At 38.1% G+C, this 20,525-nt stretch overlaps 1 protein-coding gene across 5 annotated transcripts in view; it reads right to left on the bottom strand.

Moving 5' to 3' along the window:
* CFAP91 (cilia and flagella associated protein 91) overlaps window positions 1-20,525 on the bottom strand; it is a 113,240-nt gene that overhangs the window by 81,509 nt on the left and 11,206 nt on the right. For 3 of the 5 annotated variants that reach the window (XR_804223.4, XM_005201377.5, XM_059887914.1), the window contains 5 exons: window positions 20,446-20,522; window positions 19,793-19,950; window positions 17,194-17,277; window positions 15,865-15,921; window positions 1,676-1,857 (listed from right to left, as the gene is read on the bottom strand). Coding sequence is in view for 4 of the 5 variants with exons in the window: in XM_005201377.5 (XP_005201434.1) it covers window positions 1,676-1,857; window positions 15,865-15,921; window positions 17,194-17,277; window positions 19,793-19,950; window positions 20,446-20,522 (558 nt within the window). In the remaining variant the exon portion in view is untranslated. Of the gene's footprint in view, window positions 1-1,675; window positions 1,858-13,305; window positions 13,506-15,864; window positions 15,922-17,193; window positions 17,278-19,792; window positions 19,951-20,445; window positions 20,523-20,525 lie in introns of those variants that run through there. The other 2 variants (XM_024994599.2, XM_024994602.2) reach the window with 2 other exon arrangements.

Raw genomic sequence — 20,525 nt, 5'->3', positions numbered from 1 at the left:
TAATATTTAAATGTCTACACACATAATATGTAGGCATCCGTTTAAACTTTTACCCAGGACCTCACCAACGAGGAGGTAGGCCTGACTCATGGAGCTTTTTATTGACACTTGAACCCCAGAGCTGCCAGGGCAGGGCTCCAATTTGGTCTTTACCAAGTGGAGCATTTCTGAGCCCCTACCTAAACCTCTTGTGTTCCAGGGCGTGGCTCCAGTCCTTCTGCAGCTCAAAGCTAAGCCCTTCCCACACCAAGAGGTGAAGCTCAAGGTCGCAGGTAGGAGTCCCTGGCTGAGACTGGCAGGCACTGAGCTTCAGTTCTACCTGTGGGCAGGAGAGAAGCTTCTCCCTCCTTTAGTTTAATCAGGTCTGGCTCCTCACCATTCAGAGTCCCTGCTCATCATCACAGATTCCCTTTTAGGAAGAAGTCTTCACTGCTAAACGATTGATTTTCTTCCTTGATTTTAAGTGTGGTTATTAATTTTCATAATTATGTTTTCTGTGTGTGCAAAGGAGAGGGAAAGATTTCAGCATACTCTGAGTCTGTCATCTAGACTTAAGGTAGAGTCTCTGCTTTAAACTGTGGGTGTAAAGAATGCTTAATCTGGATCCAAGAAGTGAGCCAAGAAACAAGAATCAGAACTAGAACTCAGACATGACCATCCTTGTTGCTACTAACACAGATTTGATCACAATTCATTACATTGGGGAAACAAAAGTAACCTCATTTTAATAAAAATTACAATGTACTAAGTATTTCCATGATCTTCAAGGAATCAGTCTCTCTGGTTCTCAGCTTCCTGCTGCTGCTGCTGCTAAGTCACTTCAGTCGTGTCCGACTCTGTGCGATCCCATAGACAGCAGCCCACTAGGCTCCTCTGTCCCTGGGATTCTCCAGGCAAGAATACTGGAGTGGGTTACCATTTCCTTCTCCTAGGCACCATCAAATGAGTTTAATAAGGTAATTTCTAACAATTTCTAAAGGCCCCTTCTCTTATTAATATTTATAGTTTCACATTATAAAGGCCTAGACCAGAGTGAATTTCTATACTCTGAGAGTGAATTTCTGAGCATTTCAGATATAATATCAAAAGAAATCATCTAAATTATCAAATAAAGTATATGAGAGCCTTGATAAATCCCAAGATATTTTAGCAAAGTAAGAGGATATTATTACTTGTTGGAAAATGCAAAATGCATATTATTGCTATATTTACAATATGCATGATGCATATTATAAGATAATATTATTTCTTGTTGGAATATGCATATGTCATGCATATTACATGTTGGAATATGCATTCAGTATTATATACTCAAAAAAAATTTATGTGTAAAGAAAGAATATAAATTTCTCAGTGGAAAGGAGCTGATTCACTGAGAGAAACAGAAGAGGGAGGTGAGTCGTCAGCAAAGGAACCACAAAATTAAGTCTAAATGTAACTTCAGCTTCAGGGAAAAAGGACAAGAAGTGTCTTACAATGATAATGGCGTATCTCTTTTTGAACAAATCTATCAGAACGTGTATGAGTCTATGAAGTAGCTCTACTGAGCAAGACACTTTAAATAGCAATGCTTTAAACCATAGTTGTCTCTGTGTGTGTCATTTCCAAGAACTCGATAGCATGCGTGGTCATCAGGACTGTCATCTGCAAATATTCAAAAGAATTTCCAACTCACCCCAAGTGAGAGTAGCCAGGGTCAGGAGCTCAGGGATGGAATCCTGACATACTACATATTCTGGAGAATACGGGTCTGTTTGAACTTCAGCATCCCGATAATCAGTCTGAGTGCCCACCGTGTACTTCGAAGGAATGGGCAGGTACTTAGTTGGAGGAGGAGGAAAAGTATATGGATCTGCCCTAAAAAGGAAAATTATTTTAAAAATTGAAACCTGATATAATCACTTAATACCTATCAATAGGTTTTGCAACATATATGATTAAGAGTTAAGTCTTTCTATGTAAAATGCCCTTGTGAATCAATAAGACAGTTAAATAGCCACAGAAAAATGAGTAAAGGACAGTCAGAAAACAAAAAATAAAACTTCTAACAATCATATGAAAAGATAATAAACATAACATAACCAAAGAAAATTAAATTAAAACAGCAAGATGCTATTTAATTATATCACATAAAGTAAAAGTGAAAGTGAAGTTGCTCAGTGGTGTCCGACTCTTTGTGACCCCGTGGACTGTAGTCTACCAGGCTTCTCTGTCCATGGGATTATCCAGGCAAGAATACTGGAGTGGGTTACCACTTCCTCCTCCAGGGGATCTTCCCGACCCAGGGATCGAACCCGGGTCTCCTGCATTGGAGGCAGACACTTTAACCTCTGAACCACAGGGAAGCACATAAGCAATGATTTAAAAGATTGAAAGTTCTTAGCATCAATGAACTTGTGAAGAAACAGGCATTCTCATAAACTGCTGATGAAAATACAAACAGGTAAACCTAACTAACAAGTGACTAAATATATATCAAACCCTTAAAACACCCTTTTGCCCAAGCAATGGTGCTCCTAGGAATTTATTATGGGGAATAAGTCAATGAGTGTGCAAAGATATATGCAAACATGTTTATAAAGTCTCATTTATAAAAGTAAAAAACTTCTTAATGGCTGATTTTATTTTCAAAAGTGGTTATATCTGGGGTCATTAGGCATCAACCTTGGATCCATTATAGTCACCTTTTTTTTTCATTTTATTTTTAAGCACAGGAAAACTTATAAATTCACTTAAACATGTGCCTACCCTTATCCATAATTTAACAAAAAGTATAGTAGCACATAGTGGTGTTTTTTTTTTTTACTTTTGAGTTTGCATCCCTCAATCCCTTTTTCTTCTTTTTCCACCCATAGCAGTACCCTTTCTATATACCTGGTATCTAGGATCTTCCCAACCCTGGGATTGAACCTGCGTCTCTTAAGTCTCCTGCAATCGCTAGCGGGTTCTTTACCACTAGCGCCCCCTGGGAAGCCCATCTAGGACATATACCCCAGATGTATCCTTGAATTACATCCTCCTTATTTTTTGCACACTTATTTTCTACAGCTGACACAAAATACAGTTTATTTTACTGTTTGACTAACATGAAATCATATTATAAGTACAGTTTTGCATCTTGCTTTTTTGATTAAACAACACTTCATGGAAATCTTTCCCAATCTACTCATGTGACTCTAAAAAAAACCACAAACTTAAATAATGACCATCAGTAGAAAAACTGTTTAAAAAATGGTACAGCCATAATTTTTATCCAGCTATTAAAAGTAACAATGTAATCTATATGAATGAACAAAAATGTCTACAATCTAATGTAAAGTAGAAAAAAGAACACTATAAAGCAGTATGTACAACAGGAGTACACTTTTATGTTTTCATAGACTGTGCTACTGGGCACATAAAAATTCCTAAATGGATATACAATAATAAAAGCAATTATTTCTGGATAGTATGATTATAGAGAGAAGTTTTTCATGTTTACAGTCTTTTGAATTTTCTAACTTTTTTTAACCTGTACATAAACTACTTATAAAATAAGAAATATATATATATATATGTATATATACCACTTCCATTTAAAATAAATCTTTTTTCTAGTTGGTAGAAGAATTGATTAAATGACATAAATAAATGTAATGGAAAGAAAAGATTTCCATTAAGAATAATAGTCAAAGGCAATGGGAGGTACTTATACATGAGCATAGCATGTACATCTTAGCTCAAAGAAAAATGCATTTCAAGCCAATCAGAAAGAAGTGTCTATTTGGCAGTTCAACCTGTGATGGAACAGTACTTTAAACAGATTTTAATGCTGAAATCTAACAGGTACTGAAATCATTTTTTTCAGCAGTTGCTATTAATTTCCAACATAAGTAGACAATATAAGTATATATAGTTTCTTATGTTTTCAGCAGAAAGTATTCTACTATAAAAATTCTACTTGAGGAAATAACTTCAAATTACCTTTATATTATCCCAGGTCATGTGAATATTATTATAAAACCATCAGCTTGGATCAAGAGAATAAATTATTGCTTTCCAAATTAGTTTCACATTTGACCCATCTGCTTAAACGTGCTAAGATTATGGCAAAGCCTGAGGAATCCCTCTGCCAAAGCTTTCTGCTGACTTGGGACCCTTCCCCGTGGGTCTGAGGAGAGGATGCAAAGGAGGAATGCTACTTGGACAAAAGTCCTGTGTAACTTAACAGCACAGTTCCTTTCCTAATTAACTTGATATTTTTCTCCAACCTATTCTTCTCTCCATTTCAGTTGGTTTCAAGGGAGAGTAAAATGTGAATAAGAGCAAGCAAAAAATCTTCTTTCCCAGCTCTGCCCAACCTCAATCAGGACCCAACACCAGAAAGATCCCACATCTGCTCCCTACTTGGCTTGAGCTCTGCCTGGTCCTGGATCACACCCTTGGCCTCAGTTAGTCTGTTTAAGGATGGTATCCTTTCAGCAGCTCCTACTGCTCCATACTCTCCATCTAGACCCTCCCTCCTCTAATACCAGCCACCATCAAAGCAGGCACTGTCTGCCACACCCACAGTCTTTTAAAATTTCCCCTTCTGGTCCCAACAAAACTACATGCAGGGCTTCCCTGGTGGTCCAGTGGTAAAGAATCTACCTGCCAGTGCAGGAGACACAGGTTTGATCCCTGGTCCAGGAAGATCCCACATGCCATGGAGCATCTAAGCCCTGCACCACAACTACTAAGCCTTGCTCTAGAGCTCAGGGACCACAAGCACTGAACCCACACGCTGCAACTGAAGCCCGTGGGCCCTAGAGCCCGTGCAACAAGAGAAGCCACCACAATGAGGAGCCCTTGCAGTGCAACAAAGAAGAGCCCCCGCTCTCTGCAACTAGAGAAAAGCAAGCACAGCAACAAAGACCCACTCAACTAAGAATGAATAATAAATACATGTTAAAAAACCTACACACAAGAGGAGCTTCACAGAGCTAGCAAAGGCTTTTGTGTAGACATGAGTTTTCAACCCCTTCAGGTAAATACCAAGGAGTAGGACTGCCGAATCATACGTTAAGAGTATGTGTATAGTCTTTTCTTTAAGAGTCTTAGACAAATTTTATTTTGGTGTGTCAATACATTAACATTCATGATTCAGGTGAGAATCACTAACATTTCTACAGATAAGTAATAATAGTATTAGTATTTTCACTCATTCAATAAATGTGTCTTGAGTGCATAGGGATTAAAGTTCAATCCACAGTCATTTACAGATGTCTCATTTCCATGAAGTGCATCATTCAGAACAGAAGATAATACCATATTGTATAGAGTATGCATAGTCTTGTAAGAAACTGAAAACCTGTCTTCTGAAGTGACTATAGCATTTTGCACTTCCATCAAAAATGAAAATTCCTGTTGCTCAATATTTGGTGGTGTTAGTGTTCCAGATTCTGGCCATTCTAACAGTTGTATGGTGGTATATTGTTTTAATTTGCATTTCCACTTATTTGCCATTTGTATATCTTCTTTGGTGAGGTGTCTGTTAAGGTCTTTGACCTTTTTTTAATGAAGTCCAGATTACCCATTATTTCTTTAATGGATCGTGATTTTGATGTTATATCTAAAAAGTCATCACCATTCCCAAGACCATCTAGGTTTTTCCTACGTAATCTAAGAGTTTTATCTTTTTGTATTCTACACTGAGGTCTGTGATCCATTTTAAGTTAATTTTGTGAAGGGTGTAAGAGTTGTGTCTAAATTCTTTTTTTTTTTTTGCATGTAGCTGTCCAGTTGTTCCAACATCACTTGTTAAAAAGACTGTCTTTGCTCCATTGTATTGGCTTTGCTCTTTTTGCCAAAGATTGTTATTCAGTCACTAAGTTGTGTCCAACTCTTTGTGACCCCATGGACTGCAGCACACCAGGCTTCCTTGTCCTCCACTACCTCCTGGACTTTGCTTAAATTCATGTTCATTGAGTCAGTGATGCTATCTAACCATCTCCTCTTCTGTCAAAGATTAGCTGATTATAAGCATGTGGGTCTATCTCTGGGCTCTCTATTTCATCTGTCTATTCTTTCCATAATATCACAGTTTTTAAAAAATTTTTATTTATTTCTTTTTGGCTGTGCAGGATCTTTGTTGCTAGGTGGGCTTTTCTCTAGTTGTGGCAAGCAGGGGCTACTCTCTAGTCACTGTGCACAGACTTCCCTCGCAGTGGCTTCTCTTGTTGAGGAGCATGGGCTCTAGGGCCCAAGGGCTTCAGTAGCTGTGGCTCCCAGGTTCTAGATCACAGACTCAATAGTTTTGGTACACGAGTTTAGTTGCTCCGTGGCATGTGAGATTTTCCCAGAATCAGGGATTGAACCCATGTCTCCTGTACTGGCAGGTGGATGCTTTACCACTGAGCTACCAGGGAAGGCCAACAGCACACTTTCTTGATTATAATAGCTTGAAGTCAGGTTGTGTCAGTCCTCCAACTCTGTCCTTCTCTAATACTGTGCTGCTTATTCTCAGGTTTTTTGCTTATTCAGGTAAGCTTTAGAATCACTTTGTCAATATCCACAAAATAACTTGCAGGAATTTTGGTTGAGACTACCTGGACTCTGTACTTCAAACTGGGAAGACCTGACATGCTGCTGCTGCTGCTGCTGCTAAGTCATCTCAGTCGTGTCCGACTCTGTGCGACCCCAGAGACGGCAGCCCACCAGGCTCCCCTGTCCCTGGGATTCTCCAGGCAAGAACACTGGAGTGGGTTGCCGTTTCCTTCTCCAATGCATGAAAGTGAAAAGTGAAAGTGAAGTCGCTCAGTCGTGTCCTACTCTTTGCGACCCCATGGACTGCAGCCCACCAGGCTCCTCCGTCCATGGGATTTTCCAGGCAAGAGAACTGGAGTGGGGTGCCATTGCCTCCTCCGAGACCTGACATACTGACACCACTGAATCTTCCCATCGACAACCATGGAATATTTCTCCACTTATTTATAGTTCTTCTTTGATTTCTTCCACTGAAGTGTTATAGTTTTCCTTAAATAGATCTTGTATTTTATTAAATTTATACTTAAGTATTTCATTTGTTGATGCTAATGTAAATGGCATTGTGTTTTATATTTCAAATTCCACTTGTTCTATACAGGTATATAGGAAAAGAGCTGACTTTTGTATACTAACCTTGTATCCTACAACCTTGCTATAATCACTTATTCACTTATTAACCCCACTTATTTTTTTTAAGCCAATTCATTCTGATTTTCTACAAAGACGAACATGCCACCTGCTAAAAGTTTTATCGCTGCTCTTTCCACCATCTTTCCATGCCGCCAGAATGGTGCACATGAGTGTCCTGGCTGACGCTCTCAAGAGTATCAACAATGCCGAAAAGAGAGGCAAATGCCACGTCCGTAAGTGTGGAGTGATCAGCCCCAGATTTGATGCGCAACTCAAAAATCTAGAAAAATGGCAGAATAACCTGCTCCCATCCCGGCAGTTTGGTTTCGTTGTACTGACAACCTCAACTGGCATCAATGGACCATGAAGAAGCAAGATGAAAACACACAGCAGGGAAAATCCTTGGATTCTTTTTCTAGGGATCTAATACATACAAATAAAATGCCTCGGGGGAGGGAGTTTTATTGCTTCCTTTCCAATCTGTGTATCTTTTATTTTTCTTGTCTTATTTCCAGTATGATGCTGAAAGGGAGTGGTGAGAGGAGACATCCTTGCCTTTTTCCTGACTGTAGTGGAAAAACTGAGTTTTTCACCATTAAGTATGAGGTAGGTTTTTGGTACACATTCTTCATAAGGTTGAAAATGTTCCTCTCTAATTCTAGTTAACTGGGAGTTTTTTTGTCATGAAGGGTATCAGGTACTGTCAAATAGTTTTTCTGCCTCTATTAATATGATCATGTGATCTTTCTTTTTCAATCTGTTGACATGACCCATTACATTAACTGATTTTAAAATGTGGTGTATAACTCTTATTATACATTGTTGGATTTGATTTGCTAATACTTTGTTGAGGATTTCCATGCCTACATTTATGAGGGATGTTGGTTTGTAGTTTTCTTTATGGCAACTCACTCCAGTATTCTTGCCTGGAGAAGCCCATGGACAGAGGAGCCTGGCAGGCTACACTTCATGGGATCTCAAGAGAGGTACATGACTTAGCACTATCTTTCTTTCTTTCTTAATGTCTTTGTCTGATTTTGGTATTAGGGTAATGCTGCCCTTACAGAATGAGTGAGCTTCTACTACCTGAAAGAGATTGTAGAGAATGGTATAATTTCTTCCTTGAATGTTTGGTAGAATCACCAGCAGACCCCATCCAGGCCTGGTGCTTTATGTTTTAGAAAGCTATTAATTATCACTTCAAAGAAGTTTAATAGATAAAGGCCTATTCAGATCTCCTATTTCTTCTGAGTTCTGGCAAGTTGTATTTCAAGTAATTAGCCCTTTTCATCTACATTATCAACTCTATTGTAGGCAAATAGTTAATCACAATATTCCTTTATTATCTTTTTAATGCCATAGGATCTGTAGTGATCCTTTTTCATTTCTGATGTTAGTAATTTGTGTCCCCTCTCTTTTTCTCTTAGTCTGCCTAGAGACTTACCAGTTTTTGTGAGCTTTTCAAAGAACTCTGTGGTTTCATTTACTTTTTCTATCAATTTCCTTGGTCAAGTCCATTGATTTCTTATTTCTTTTCTTCTGCTTGCTTTGGATGTAATTTGCTCTTCTTTTTCTAGTTTCTCAAAGTGGAAGCTTATATGATTGATTTAGATCTCTTTTTTTCTAATACATGCATTCAATGCTATAAATTTCCCACTAAGCACTGCTTTCATTTCATTCCACAAGTTTTCATAATTTACATTGTCATTTTCATAAGTTTAAAATATTTTAAAATTTCTCTTGAAACGTCTGCTTTAACCATGCTATTTAGAAATGTATTGTTTAATATCCATATATTTGGGGGTTTTCAGTTATCTCTCTGTTTTTAATTTCTAGTTTAACACCACTATGATCTGAGAGAAGATAACTTCTGTGTTTTTACATTTATTAAAGTATGTTTAATGGTCCAGAATGTGGTTTATCTTGGTGAATGTTCTGTGTGAGCTTCAGAAGAATGTATACTCTATTGTTGTTGAATAAGTAGTCTACCAGTTCAGTTCAGTCGCTCAGTCTTGTCCGACTCTTTGCGACCCCATGAATCACAGCATGCCAGGCTTCCCTGTCCAACACCAACTCCCGGAGTTCACTCAAACTCATGTCCATCGAGTCAGTGATGCCATCCAGCCATCTCATCCTCTGTCGTCCCCTTCTCCTCCTGCCCCCAATCCCTCCCAGCATCAGAGTCTTTTCCAATGAGTCAACTCTTCGCATGAGGTGGCCAAAGTACTGGAGTTTCAGCTTTAGCATCATTCTTTTCAAAGAAATCCCAGGGCTGATCTCCTTCAGAATGGACTGGTTGGATCTCCTTGCAGTCCAAGGGACTCTCAAAGGTCTTCTCCAACACCACAGTTCAAAAGCATCAATTCTTCGGCGCTCAGCTTTCTTCACAGTCCAACTCTCACATCCATACATGACCACTGGAAAAACTATAACCTTGACTAGACAGACCTTTGTTGGTAAAGTAATGTCTCTGCTTTTGAATATGCTGTCTAGGTTGGTCATAACTTTTCTTCCAAGGAGTAAGCGTCTTTTAATTTCATGGTTGCAATCACCATCTGCAGTTATTTTGGAGCCCCAAAAATAAAGTCTGACACTGTTTCCACTGTTTCCCCATCTATTTCCCATGAAGTGATGGGACCAGATGCCATGATCTTTGTTTTCTGAATGATGAGCTTTAAGCCAACTTTTTCACTCTCCATTTTCACTTTCATCAAGAGGCATTTTAGTTCCTCTTCACTTTCTGCCATAAGGGTGGTATCATCTGCATATCTGAGGTTATTGATATTTCTCCTGGCAATCTTGATTCCAGCTTGTGCTTCTTCCAGTCCAGTGTTTCTCATGATGTACTCTGCATAGAAGTTAAATAAGTACAGTGACAATATACAGCCTTGACATACTCCTTTTCCTATTTGGAACCAGTCTGTTGTTCCATGTCCAGTTCTAACTGTTGCTTCCTGACCTACATACAGGTTTCTCAGGAGGCAGGTCAGGTGCTCTGGTATTCCCATCTCTTTCAGAATTTTCCACAGTTTATTGTGATCCACACTGTCAAAGGCTTTGGCATAGTCAATAAAGCAGAAACAGATGTTCTTCTGGAACTCTCTTGCTTTTTCTATGATCCAGCGGATGTTGGCAATTTGATCTCTGGTTCCTCTGCCTTTTCTAAAACCAGCTTGAACATCAGGAAGTTCACGGTTTACATCTTGCTGAAGCCTGGCTTGGAGAATTTTGAGCATTACTTTACTAGCGTGTGAGATGAGTGCAATTGTGGGGTAGTTTGAACATTCTTTGGCATTGCCTTTCTTAGGGATTGGAATGAAAACTGACCTTTTCCAGTCCTGTGGCCACTGCTGAGTTTTCCAAATTTGCTGGCATATTAAGTGCAGCACTTTCACAGCATCATCTTTCAGGATTTGAAATAGCTCAACTGGAATTCCATCACCTCCACTAGCTTTGTTCATAATGATGCTTCCTAAGGCCCACTTGACTTCACTTTCCACGATGTCTGGCTCTAGGTGAGTGATCACATCATCGTGATTGTCTTGGTCATGAAGATCTTTTTTGTACAGTTCTTCTGTGTATTCTTGCCACCTCTTCTTAATATCTTCTGCTTCTGTTAGGTCCATACCATTTCTGTCCTTTATCGAGCCCATCTTTGCATGAAATGTTCCCTTGGTATCTCTAATTTTCTTGCAGAGAGCTCTAGTCTTTCCCATTCTGTTGTCTTCCTCTATTTCTTTGCATTGATCACTAAGGAAGGCTTTCTTATCTCTTCTTGCTATTCTTTGGAACTCTGCATTCAGATGCTTATATCTTTCCTTTTCTCCTTTGCTTTTCGCCTCTCTTCTTTTCACAGGTATTGTAAGACCTCCTCAGACAGCCATTTTGCTTTTTTGCATTTCTTTTCCACGGGGATGGTCTTGATCCCTGTCTCCTGCACAATGTCATGAACGTCCGTCCATAGTTCATCAGGCACTCTATCTATCAGATCTAGGCCCTTAAATCTATTTCTCATTTCCATTGTATAATCATAAGGGATTTGATTTAGGTCATACCTGAATGGTCTAGTGGTTTTCCCTACTTTCTTCAATTTAAGTCTGAATTTGGCAATAAGGAGTTCATGATCTGAGCCACAGTCAGCTCCTGGTCTTGTTTTTGCTGACTGTATAGAGCTTCTCCATCTTTGGCTGCAAAGAATATAATCAATCTGATTTTGGTGTTGACCATCTGGTGATGTCCATGTGTAGAGTCTTCTCTTGTGTTGTTGGAAGAGGGTGTTTGCTATGACCAGTGCATTTTCTTGGCAAAACTCTATTAGTCTTTGCCCTGCTTCATTCTGTATTCCAAGGCCAAATTTGCCTGTTACTCCAGGTGTTTCTTGACTTCCTACTTTTGCATTCCAGTCCCCTATAATGAAAAGGACATCTTTTTTGGGTGTTAGTTCTAAAAGGTCTTGTAGGTGTTCACAGAACCGTTCAACTTCAGCTTCTTCAGCATTACAGGTTGGGGCATAGACTTGGAGTACTGTGATACTGAATGGTTTGCCTTGGAAATGAACAGAGATCATCCTGTCATTTTTGAGACTGCATCCAAGTACTGCATTTTGTTTTGTTTTGTTTCAAGTAGTCTATAGATAGCAATTATATCCGGCTGATAAATGGTATGCTAGGGCCTTACTGACTTTCTGCCTGTTAGATGTATCCGCTTTGTACATGAGGGTATTGAAGCCCCCCACTGTGACAGTGAATTCATTTACTTCTTGTAATTCTATTAGTTTTTGTCACACGCAGTCTGACACTCTGTCATTAGGTATATATACATTAAGGATTATTATGTTTTCTTGGAGAACTGACCTCTTTTTCATTACATAATGCCTCTCTTTATCCCTGATAATATTCCTTGAGGTCTGCTCTGTCTGAAATTATTATAGCTACTATTGCTTTCTTTTAGTGTTAGCAAGCTATATTTTCCTCTATCCATTTATTTTCTTTTTTTAACATTTTTACTGAAGTATAGTTGATGTATAACATGTTATAGGTGGGCAAGAATCCCTTAGAAGGAATGGAGTAGCTCAGAGTCAACAAAAGAATCCAAAATGCAGTACTTGGGGGTAATCTCAAAAATTACAGGATGATCTCAGTTCATTTCTAAAGCAAACCATTCAGCAGTACAGTAATCCAAGTCTACGCCCCAACCACTAATGCTGAAGAAGATGAAGTTGAACATTTTTATGAAGACCTACAAGTCCTTCCAGAACACCAAAAAAAGATGTCCTTTTCATCACAAGGACTGGAATGCAAAAATAGGAAGCCAAGAGATACCTAGAGTAAAAGGCAAGTTTGGCCTTGGAATACAAAATGAAGTAGGACAAAGGCTAACAGAGCTTTGCCAAAAGAACACGCTGGTCATAGCAAATATCCTCTTTCAACAACACAAGAAATGACTCTACACATGGCCATCACCAGACGATCAATACCGAAATCAGACTGATTATATTATTTGCAGCCAAAGAAGGAGAAGCTCTAAACAGTCAGCAAAAACAAAATCTGGAGTTGACTGTGACTCAGATCATCAGCTCCTTACTGCAAAATTCAGGCTCAAATTGAAGAAAGCAGGGAAAACCACTAGGCCATTCAGGTATGCCCTAAATCAAATCCCTTATGATTATACAGTGGAGGTGACAAATAGATTTAAGGGATTAGATCTGGTGGACAAGAGTGCCTGAGAAGTATGGATGGAGGTTCGGCACATTGTTTATAGAAGGTGGTGACCAGAACTATCCCCAAGAAAAAGAAATGCAAGAAGTCAAAGTGATTGTCTGAAGAGGCCATACAGATACCTGGGAAAAGAGAAGCAAAAGGCCAAGGATAAAGGGAAAGATATACCCAACTGAATGCAAAGTTTCAGAGAATAGTAAGGAGAAAAAAGAAAGCCTTCTTAAATGAACAATGAAAAGAAACAGAGGCAGACAACAGAAAGAGAAAGACAAGAGATCTCTTCAAGATGGAGATACCAAGGGACCATTTCATGCAAAGATGGGCACAATAAAAGACAGAAATGGCAAGGAGCTAACAGAAGCAGAAGACATTAAGAAGAGGTGGCAAGAATACACAGAAGAACTGTACAAAAAAGGTCTTTGACCTGGATAACCACAATGGTGTGGTCACTCACCTAGAGCCAGACATCCTGGAGTGTGAAGTCAAGTGGACCTTACAAAGCATCACTAAAAATAAAGCTGGTGGAGGTGATGAAATTCTAGCTGAGTTACTTCAAATCCTAAAAGATGATGCTTTAGTAGTGCTTTAACAGTGCTTCACTCAATACGCTGGTAAATTTGGAAAACTCAGCAGGGGCCACAGGACTGGAAAAGGTCAGTTTCCATTCCAATCCCTAAGAGAAGAGCAATGCCAAAGAGTGTTCAAATTATCGTATAATTGCACTCATTTCACATGCTAGCAAGATTATGCTCAAAATCCTTCAAGCTAGGCTTCATCAGCACGTGAACCAAGAACTTACAGATTGAGGGCAGGAGGAGAAGTGGGTGACAGAGGATGAGATGGTTGGATGGCATCACTGACTCAATGGACATGAGTCTGAGCAAACACAAGGAAATAGTGAAAGGACAGTGAAGCCTGGCGTGCTGTAGCCCATGGCGTTACAAAGAGTTGGACACAACTTAGCAACAGAACAACAACAAATACAATATAGTATTTCACAATTTTTAAATGTTATATTCCATTTATAGTTATAAAATATTGGCTATATTTCCTGTGTTGTACACTATATCCTTGTAGCTTATTTTATATAATATATATTATAGTTTGTATTTCTTAACCCCCTATTCCTGCATTGTTCTTCCCTTTTTCCCTTTCCCCACTGCTAACCACCAGTTTGTACCCTAAATCTGTGAGTCTATTTCTTTTTTGTTACATTCACTAGTTTGTTGTATTTTTTAGACTCCACAAATAAAGTAATATCATACAGCATTTGTCTTTTGCTAACTTCACTTAGCATATTTTCTAAATCATCCATGTTGTTCCAAGTGGAAAAATTTCATTCTTTTTTATGGCTAATAGCCCACTGCATATATAAACCACATCTTCTTTATCCATTCATTTGTTGATGGACACATGAGTTGCTTCCAAATTTTGGCAATGGTGAATAATGCTGCTATGAACATTGGGGTGCATGTATCTTTTCAAAATAGTGGGTATTTTTTTTCAGACATATACCCAGGAGTGGAATTGTTGCATTATATGGTTATTCTATTTTCAGTTTTTTGAGAAACCGCCATACTATTTTCCACAGTGACTGCACCAGTTTACATTCCCACCAACAGCAGATAAAGATTCCCTTTTCCCCACATCCTTGCCAACATTTGTTATTCATGTTCTTTTTGAAGACAGCCATTCTGACAGGTATGAAATAACATCTCCTTATGGTTTTGATGGATTAGCAATGTTGAACATCTTTTCATGTGCCTATTGGCCATCTGCATGTCCTCTTTGGAGAAATGTCTATTCAGGTCTTCTGCACATTTTTTAATCGGGTTGTTTGGGATTTTTTTATGTTGTATGAGCTGTTTATATATTTTGGATATTAACCTTTTATGGGTCATATCATTTGCCAATATTTTCTCCCATTCAGTGGGCTATCTTTTCACACTGTCAACAGTTTCCCTTACTGTGCAAAAGCTTTTAAGTTTATTACATTCTATTTATTTTCGGTTTTATTTCCTTTGCTTTAGGAGACTGATCCCCAAAAATATTGCTACAATAAGCAAAGCATCTTCCCTACATCCATATAAGAGCCAAAGAAATCCATACATAGTCTTAAAAAATTTGAGGAGAAACTGGAATCATAATTGGCATGGATTACAGACCTTTGATAACATATATCCTATTTATATAAGATGCTGTATCATTAAGAGTAACCATACCTTTTAAAAGTATGTTTGAAAGTCCAGACCTATTTCTATTCAGAAATCTTAGGCCTTAAAAAACATTTATCTTCTCATTCATTTCATGAATACCTTGGATTTTCTTCTCTTATAGGAACATTAAGTTATATTGATATGGAAAAGAGTATAGCAAAAATTAGTTTTTTAATGGGACACTTTACCAAACCTGCTATCTTGCCCTGAAACAAAAGACCAGGGAACTGCACAATAATCCCAGATTCAGCTCTTGTCCTTTCCTTTCTTTTCACCTTGGTTCACATTCCTTTGTGGGACAGACACCATGGTGTATGTTTCTTTGTATATAGCACACTGCCTTGTGTCCATCAGATGATTAAATTATAAATTCTACTATTAAAAAATATTTTCACTGGTTTTCTTGATCAAACGTTGAAGAACTGTTGTCAAATAAGTACATTTCAGAGAAGCAAAAGAGAACATTTAGAGCACTTTCAACTTTCATTTTTACCATAACTCATAATCAAAAATACACTACATACCATAACCATTATATACCTACGAACATATACATTTATCTATTTAAATCAAAAGTTATAAGCAAAAACACAACTACCCTCAATACATCTGATGCTTTTGGTTATTTTCTATTTTGTTTTTTAAAATGCTGCTAATGACCACTAGAAAATGTTCTAATGGTTTATGATCCATTCTTTAAAAATAATGATTCAGAGAACTATCTTCTAGAAACAAATATGGAAGCAAATAATAAAAAAAATAAACTGGAAAAAAGTTTTAAAATAATGGTTACTTACCTGGTTGATGCAAAAACAACATTGAATGGCATCTGCTGATAAAATGGAAGGAAAGGCCTGGGGAAGAAAGGAAAACACAAACGTGGGACTTTTGCATTGTGTGTTTGCTGAGTTTCCTGCCACTGCCAATATTTGTCCCTTAAAATCAGTGAGTTTGAATACTTTATATATCAGCAGTTCTCAAACTTTGGCACACACAAAATCACTGGGGAGTGGGAAGCTGCTGCTGCTGCTAAGTCGCTTCAGTCGTGTCCGAATCTGTGCGACCCCAGAGATGGCACCTACCAGGCTCCCCCGTCCCTGGGATTCTCCAGGCAAGAACGCTGGAGTGGGTGGGAGTGGGAAGATTCTTGTTTAAAATTCAAATCCACAGGTCTAGCCCAGCACTCAGTGGATACAAGGTAGAGCCAATTAATCTGCATTTGTAATAAACATCCCCATGTGTTTGCTGCAGATGGGAAACAAGCCACACCTGAGAAACAGTGCCCTATACTTAGGCTTCAGCTGGTCATTAGTTCCCAGCAACTTCTCAAGTTCTCTGAGATATTCTGAAATTTCCAATTATTTACTTTAGACCCCCGACCCCCGAAAGTCTAGGAACTGAGTATACTATGTAAAGAATTTCATTCTTCTGAAAAACTCAGCATCATAAAACATCCATAAGGAGGTTGTTCATAAATAATGCGCATTACAAATTGACTTTCTCAAATGAACTTAGGTAGGTATGACATCAAGTTATACATCCGAGTTAGCTATTTTGCTAACTCAGATAGGACCTAGAGGGAAATCCGCATCTTATTTTTATCTAATCTGAGTGTATGATTATCACATGTGTGTATTCATCACGAATGAAACAAGGTGAATCTTTTGATCATGTGGTTTCGGTAACATTCACACAAAGACAGCAAATGTCACCTATCTGCCCTCTTTTAACACTTTTCCCTGCACTATAGCTGTCATGGTGTCTTTGCTCTATCTCACCTCATTTGATGACTTCATTTTGTTCTCAAAGATACATTCTTATTTGCAATTAGTATCTCTAAAGTCAGGCAGACTTAGTTGGAATCCCAGCTCTACACTTGCTAATTCATAATAAAGTAACCTTGAGCAATTTACTTCTCCTCTTTTGGTCTCAGCTTCCTAACTGGTAAAATGGAGATAATATATCCTATCCTATATTTCTGTTCTGAAAATTGATGTTATATATATAAAGCACTTAAAAAGTGACACCTGGTGTACTGCATGACTTAAATATGAGAGCTGCTATCATTATTACAAAGCGGTCTCTAATAATATTAGGGCTCATATTCATCAGTAATTATTTCCTACCTTTCAAAATATTTATAGCGATTCTTTCCAGTAACATCAGGATCTTCATAAACTTCTTTAGGCATCTGAAAAGAAGCATCAATTCTAAAACGAAGCAGGAAAACATTATTCAAGTCGAACATATTATTTCCAAATATAATTTTTATTTCCTATTCATTCTCAGTTGCTAAATCGTGTCTTCACTCTTTGTGATCCCATGGACTATAGCCCACCAGGCTCCTCTGTCCATGAAGTTTTCCAGGCAAGAATACTGGAGTGGTTGCCACTTTCTACTCCAGGGAATTTTCCCACCCCAGGGATCAAAGCCATGTCTCTTGCATCTCCTGCATTGGCAGACAGATTCTTTACCACTAGCACCACCTGGGAAGCCCCTATTTTGTATTTATATGTCTATAAAGTAGGAGAAACACCTGAGACTGAGAGCAAAGTCTTCTATAACATGTGTCTTATTGTCCTACATCTCAGATTACAATAATCACTTTTCCTGAGCCAGGAAACCAGGAGCCAACAAGAGGAGCTGAAAGCTAATAAATGAGTAAATTTATGAAATTCCACATACAAAAATGCTCATTTTTAGTTAACAGTGCATGAGAATTACAAAATTTAAAAAAACAAATTTTTTTTTAATTTGTTAAAAGAAATTACAAATCTTTATTGCTACAGAAATTATAATATAGTCCTGTTTCTTTATTGAAAGATTAATATTATAAAAATACCAGTTCTTCCTAAATTACTTTATAGCTTTAATTTGATCCCAGTAAGAATGCCAAAAGTTTTTAGAGAATTTTAATGTGCAAAAAAGGATTTTGAGTTTTATCTGGAAGAATAATCAGACAAAAATATCAAAGATCCTTTTTCTAAGGAAGCATGAATTCTAGGCTGTAAGGTAGCATTTTAAAAGAAATTTACTATGTATGAACTTGCAAATATTCTTTAAACGAATAAGGAATTTGACAGACCTATTGCTGAAGGTGCTTTGGTTGCAGGTCTCCAAAAAGTGTACTTGGATACTAGCAGAAAAGTACACCTGCAATTTCTAAGATGGATCAAAGAAATTACAAATGCAGTCACCTCTACCTTTGGTGCTAAGTTATCATGTAATATATACTGTAACCTTTGGAGAACACCTATTAGGTTGGTGCAAAAGTAACTGCAGTTTTGCACTGTTGAACTTTGCCATTTGATACTGGACTGTGATCATGTTATACATCATTTTAATGCTCATTTCTTGCTTTATATTTTCTTTTGCTAATGGCTTATCACTTGCTGTTTATTTTATATTTATTTTAGACTACAGAAATGATGTTAAACAAAAAGCAAATTCAAGCAATATTCTTATTCAGGTTCAAAATGGGTCATAAAGCAGGGCAGGAAACTAGCAACATCAACAATGCATTTGGCCCAGAAACCGCTAACAAACATATAGTGCAATGGTGATTAAAGAAGTTTTGCCAAGGAGACAAGAGCCTTGAAGATGAGGAGCATAGTAGTCGGTCATCCGAAGTTGACAATGACCAACTGAGAGCCATCATCAAAACTGATCCTCATACAACTACATAAGAAGCCGCCTAAGAACTCAACATCAACCTTTCTATGGTCATTTGGCATTTGAAGCAAATTGGAAATGTGAAAAAGCTTGATAACGGTGCCTTATGAACTGACTGCAAATCAAAAAAAACCATCGTTTTGAAACGTCATCTCTTATTCTATGCAACACTGAACCACTTCTTGATCGGATTATGACACGTGACAAAAAGTGGATTTTATGAAACAACTGGCAACAACTAGCTCAGTGGCTGGACGGAGAAGAAGCTCCAAAAACACTTCCCAAAACCAAACGTGCACCAAAAAAAGTCATGGTCATTGTTTTGGTGGTCTGCTGTCTGTCTGATCCAGTACATTTTTCTGAATCCCAGCAAAATCATTACAGCTGAGAAGTATGCTCAGCAAATCAATGAAATGCACCAAAAACTGCAACACCTGCAGCCACTATTGGTCAACAGAATGGACCCAATTCTCCACAATGCCTGACTGCAAGTTTCACAACCAGCAATCCAAAAGTTGAACAAATTGGGCTATGAAGTTTTGCCTCATTTGCCATATTTACCTGACCTCTCTCCAACCAACTACCACTTCTTCAAGCATCTCGACAACTTTTTGCCAGGAAAACGCTTCCACAACCAGCAGAAGGCAGAAAATGCTTTCCAAGAATTCATCAAATCCTGAAACATGTATTTTTGCGCTATAGGAACAAACCAACTCATTTCTCATTGGCACAGATGTGTTGACTGTAATGGTTCCTATTTTAATTAATAAAGATGTGTTTGAGCCTCATTTTAATAATTTAAAATTCACAGTCTGAAATCACAATTACTTTTGTACCAACCTAGTACTAACCAATAAACCTATAACTGTTGCTCCCGAATCCAGATTGTTTTGGTCAAAGGGGTTAAGAAAGAGAATTTAAGCTCAACTGGTCTAGGTATGACATCACAACTGTACATATTAAAATAATACAGAGTGAATAAACAAAACTTTTTAAGAAGAAAAATGCATCTATCAAACACATGAATAGCAGCTGGAGCCGCCTGACACTCACGCGGCAAGTTGCTGGAGGGCCTCCCTGTGCCTTTGCTCGTGTCGCTTCCAATCCCGACTGATGAACGATGGAACAGGATCCGCCTTGCTCCAATAAACAGAATATCTCGGATAATGGAACAAGCTGCTGAACATGGTTCTAAACCTGGGAACTCTTCTCTAATGTTAAGACAGGAGGGCAGAGGGGAAAAGGACAAAATTATACCAGATTTTCTAAAGTATTTTACTACTGCAAACTTTTGAAAGGTACAAAACCGTCTATATGGCATAGGCTATTGGTATATGTATAGCCTATCTCTAGAAGGATACTGAAGAAACTGATGACAAGGGGTGATTAAGTGAAAAGGGCTAAGGGTAGCATTTATTTTATACCATATATGCTTTTGCACTACTGGAATTTTTTCAACACAGCTATCTATTACTTTTCTCATTGAAATAATTTAGGTTACCGTGAGTCCTTTATTCACTATTAGTTAATCCTCACATTGGGCCACAAGTATTAAAACATCTTGTCCCCTGGTAACCATGGCAAAAAATTTCTGCAGAATATAAAATCCAGTGGAGATTTGGTGATTAGAAAATTTGATCAGCACAGTTAGCCAAACTAGATGGTTCAGGTTCATTAGGCTGTCTTAGCAGATGAATAAGACCTACCAGTTTGCTTCGAATCACGGTGGCCTGAATATTTGCCTGGTTGTGGTCTTTCTCACTTGATACAATAAACAACGGGTCTG

This window comes from Bos taurus, chromosome 1 (genome assembly GCF_002263795.3).
Source record: "Bos taurus isolate L1 Dominette 01449 registration number 42190680 breed Hereford chromosome 1, ARS-UCD2.0, whole genome shotgun sequence".
In the NCBI taxonomy this organism is placed as follows: Eukaryota; Metazoa; Chordata; class Mammalia; order Artiodactyla; family Bovidae; genus Bos; species Bos taurus.
This window is presented reverse-complemented; position numbering and strand designations above follow the sequence as displayed.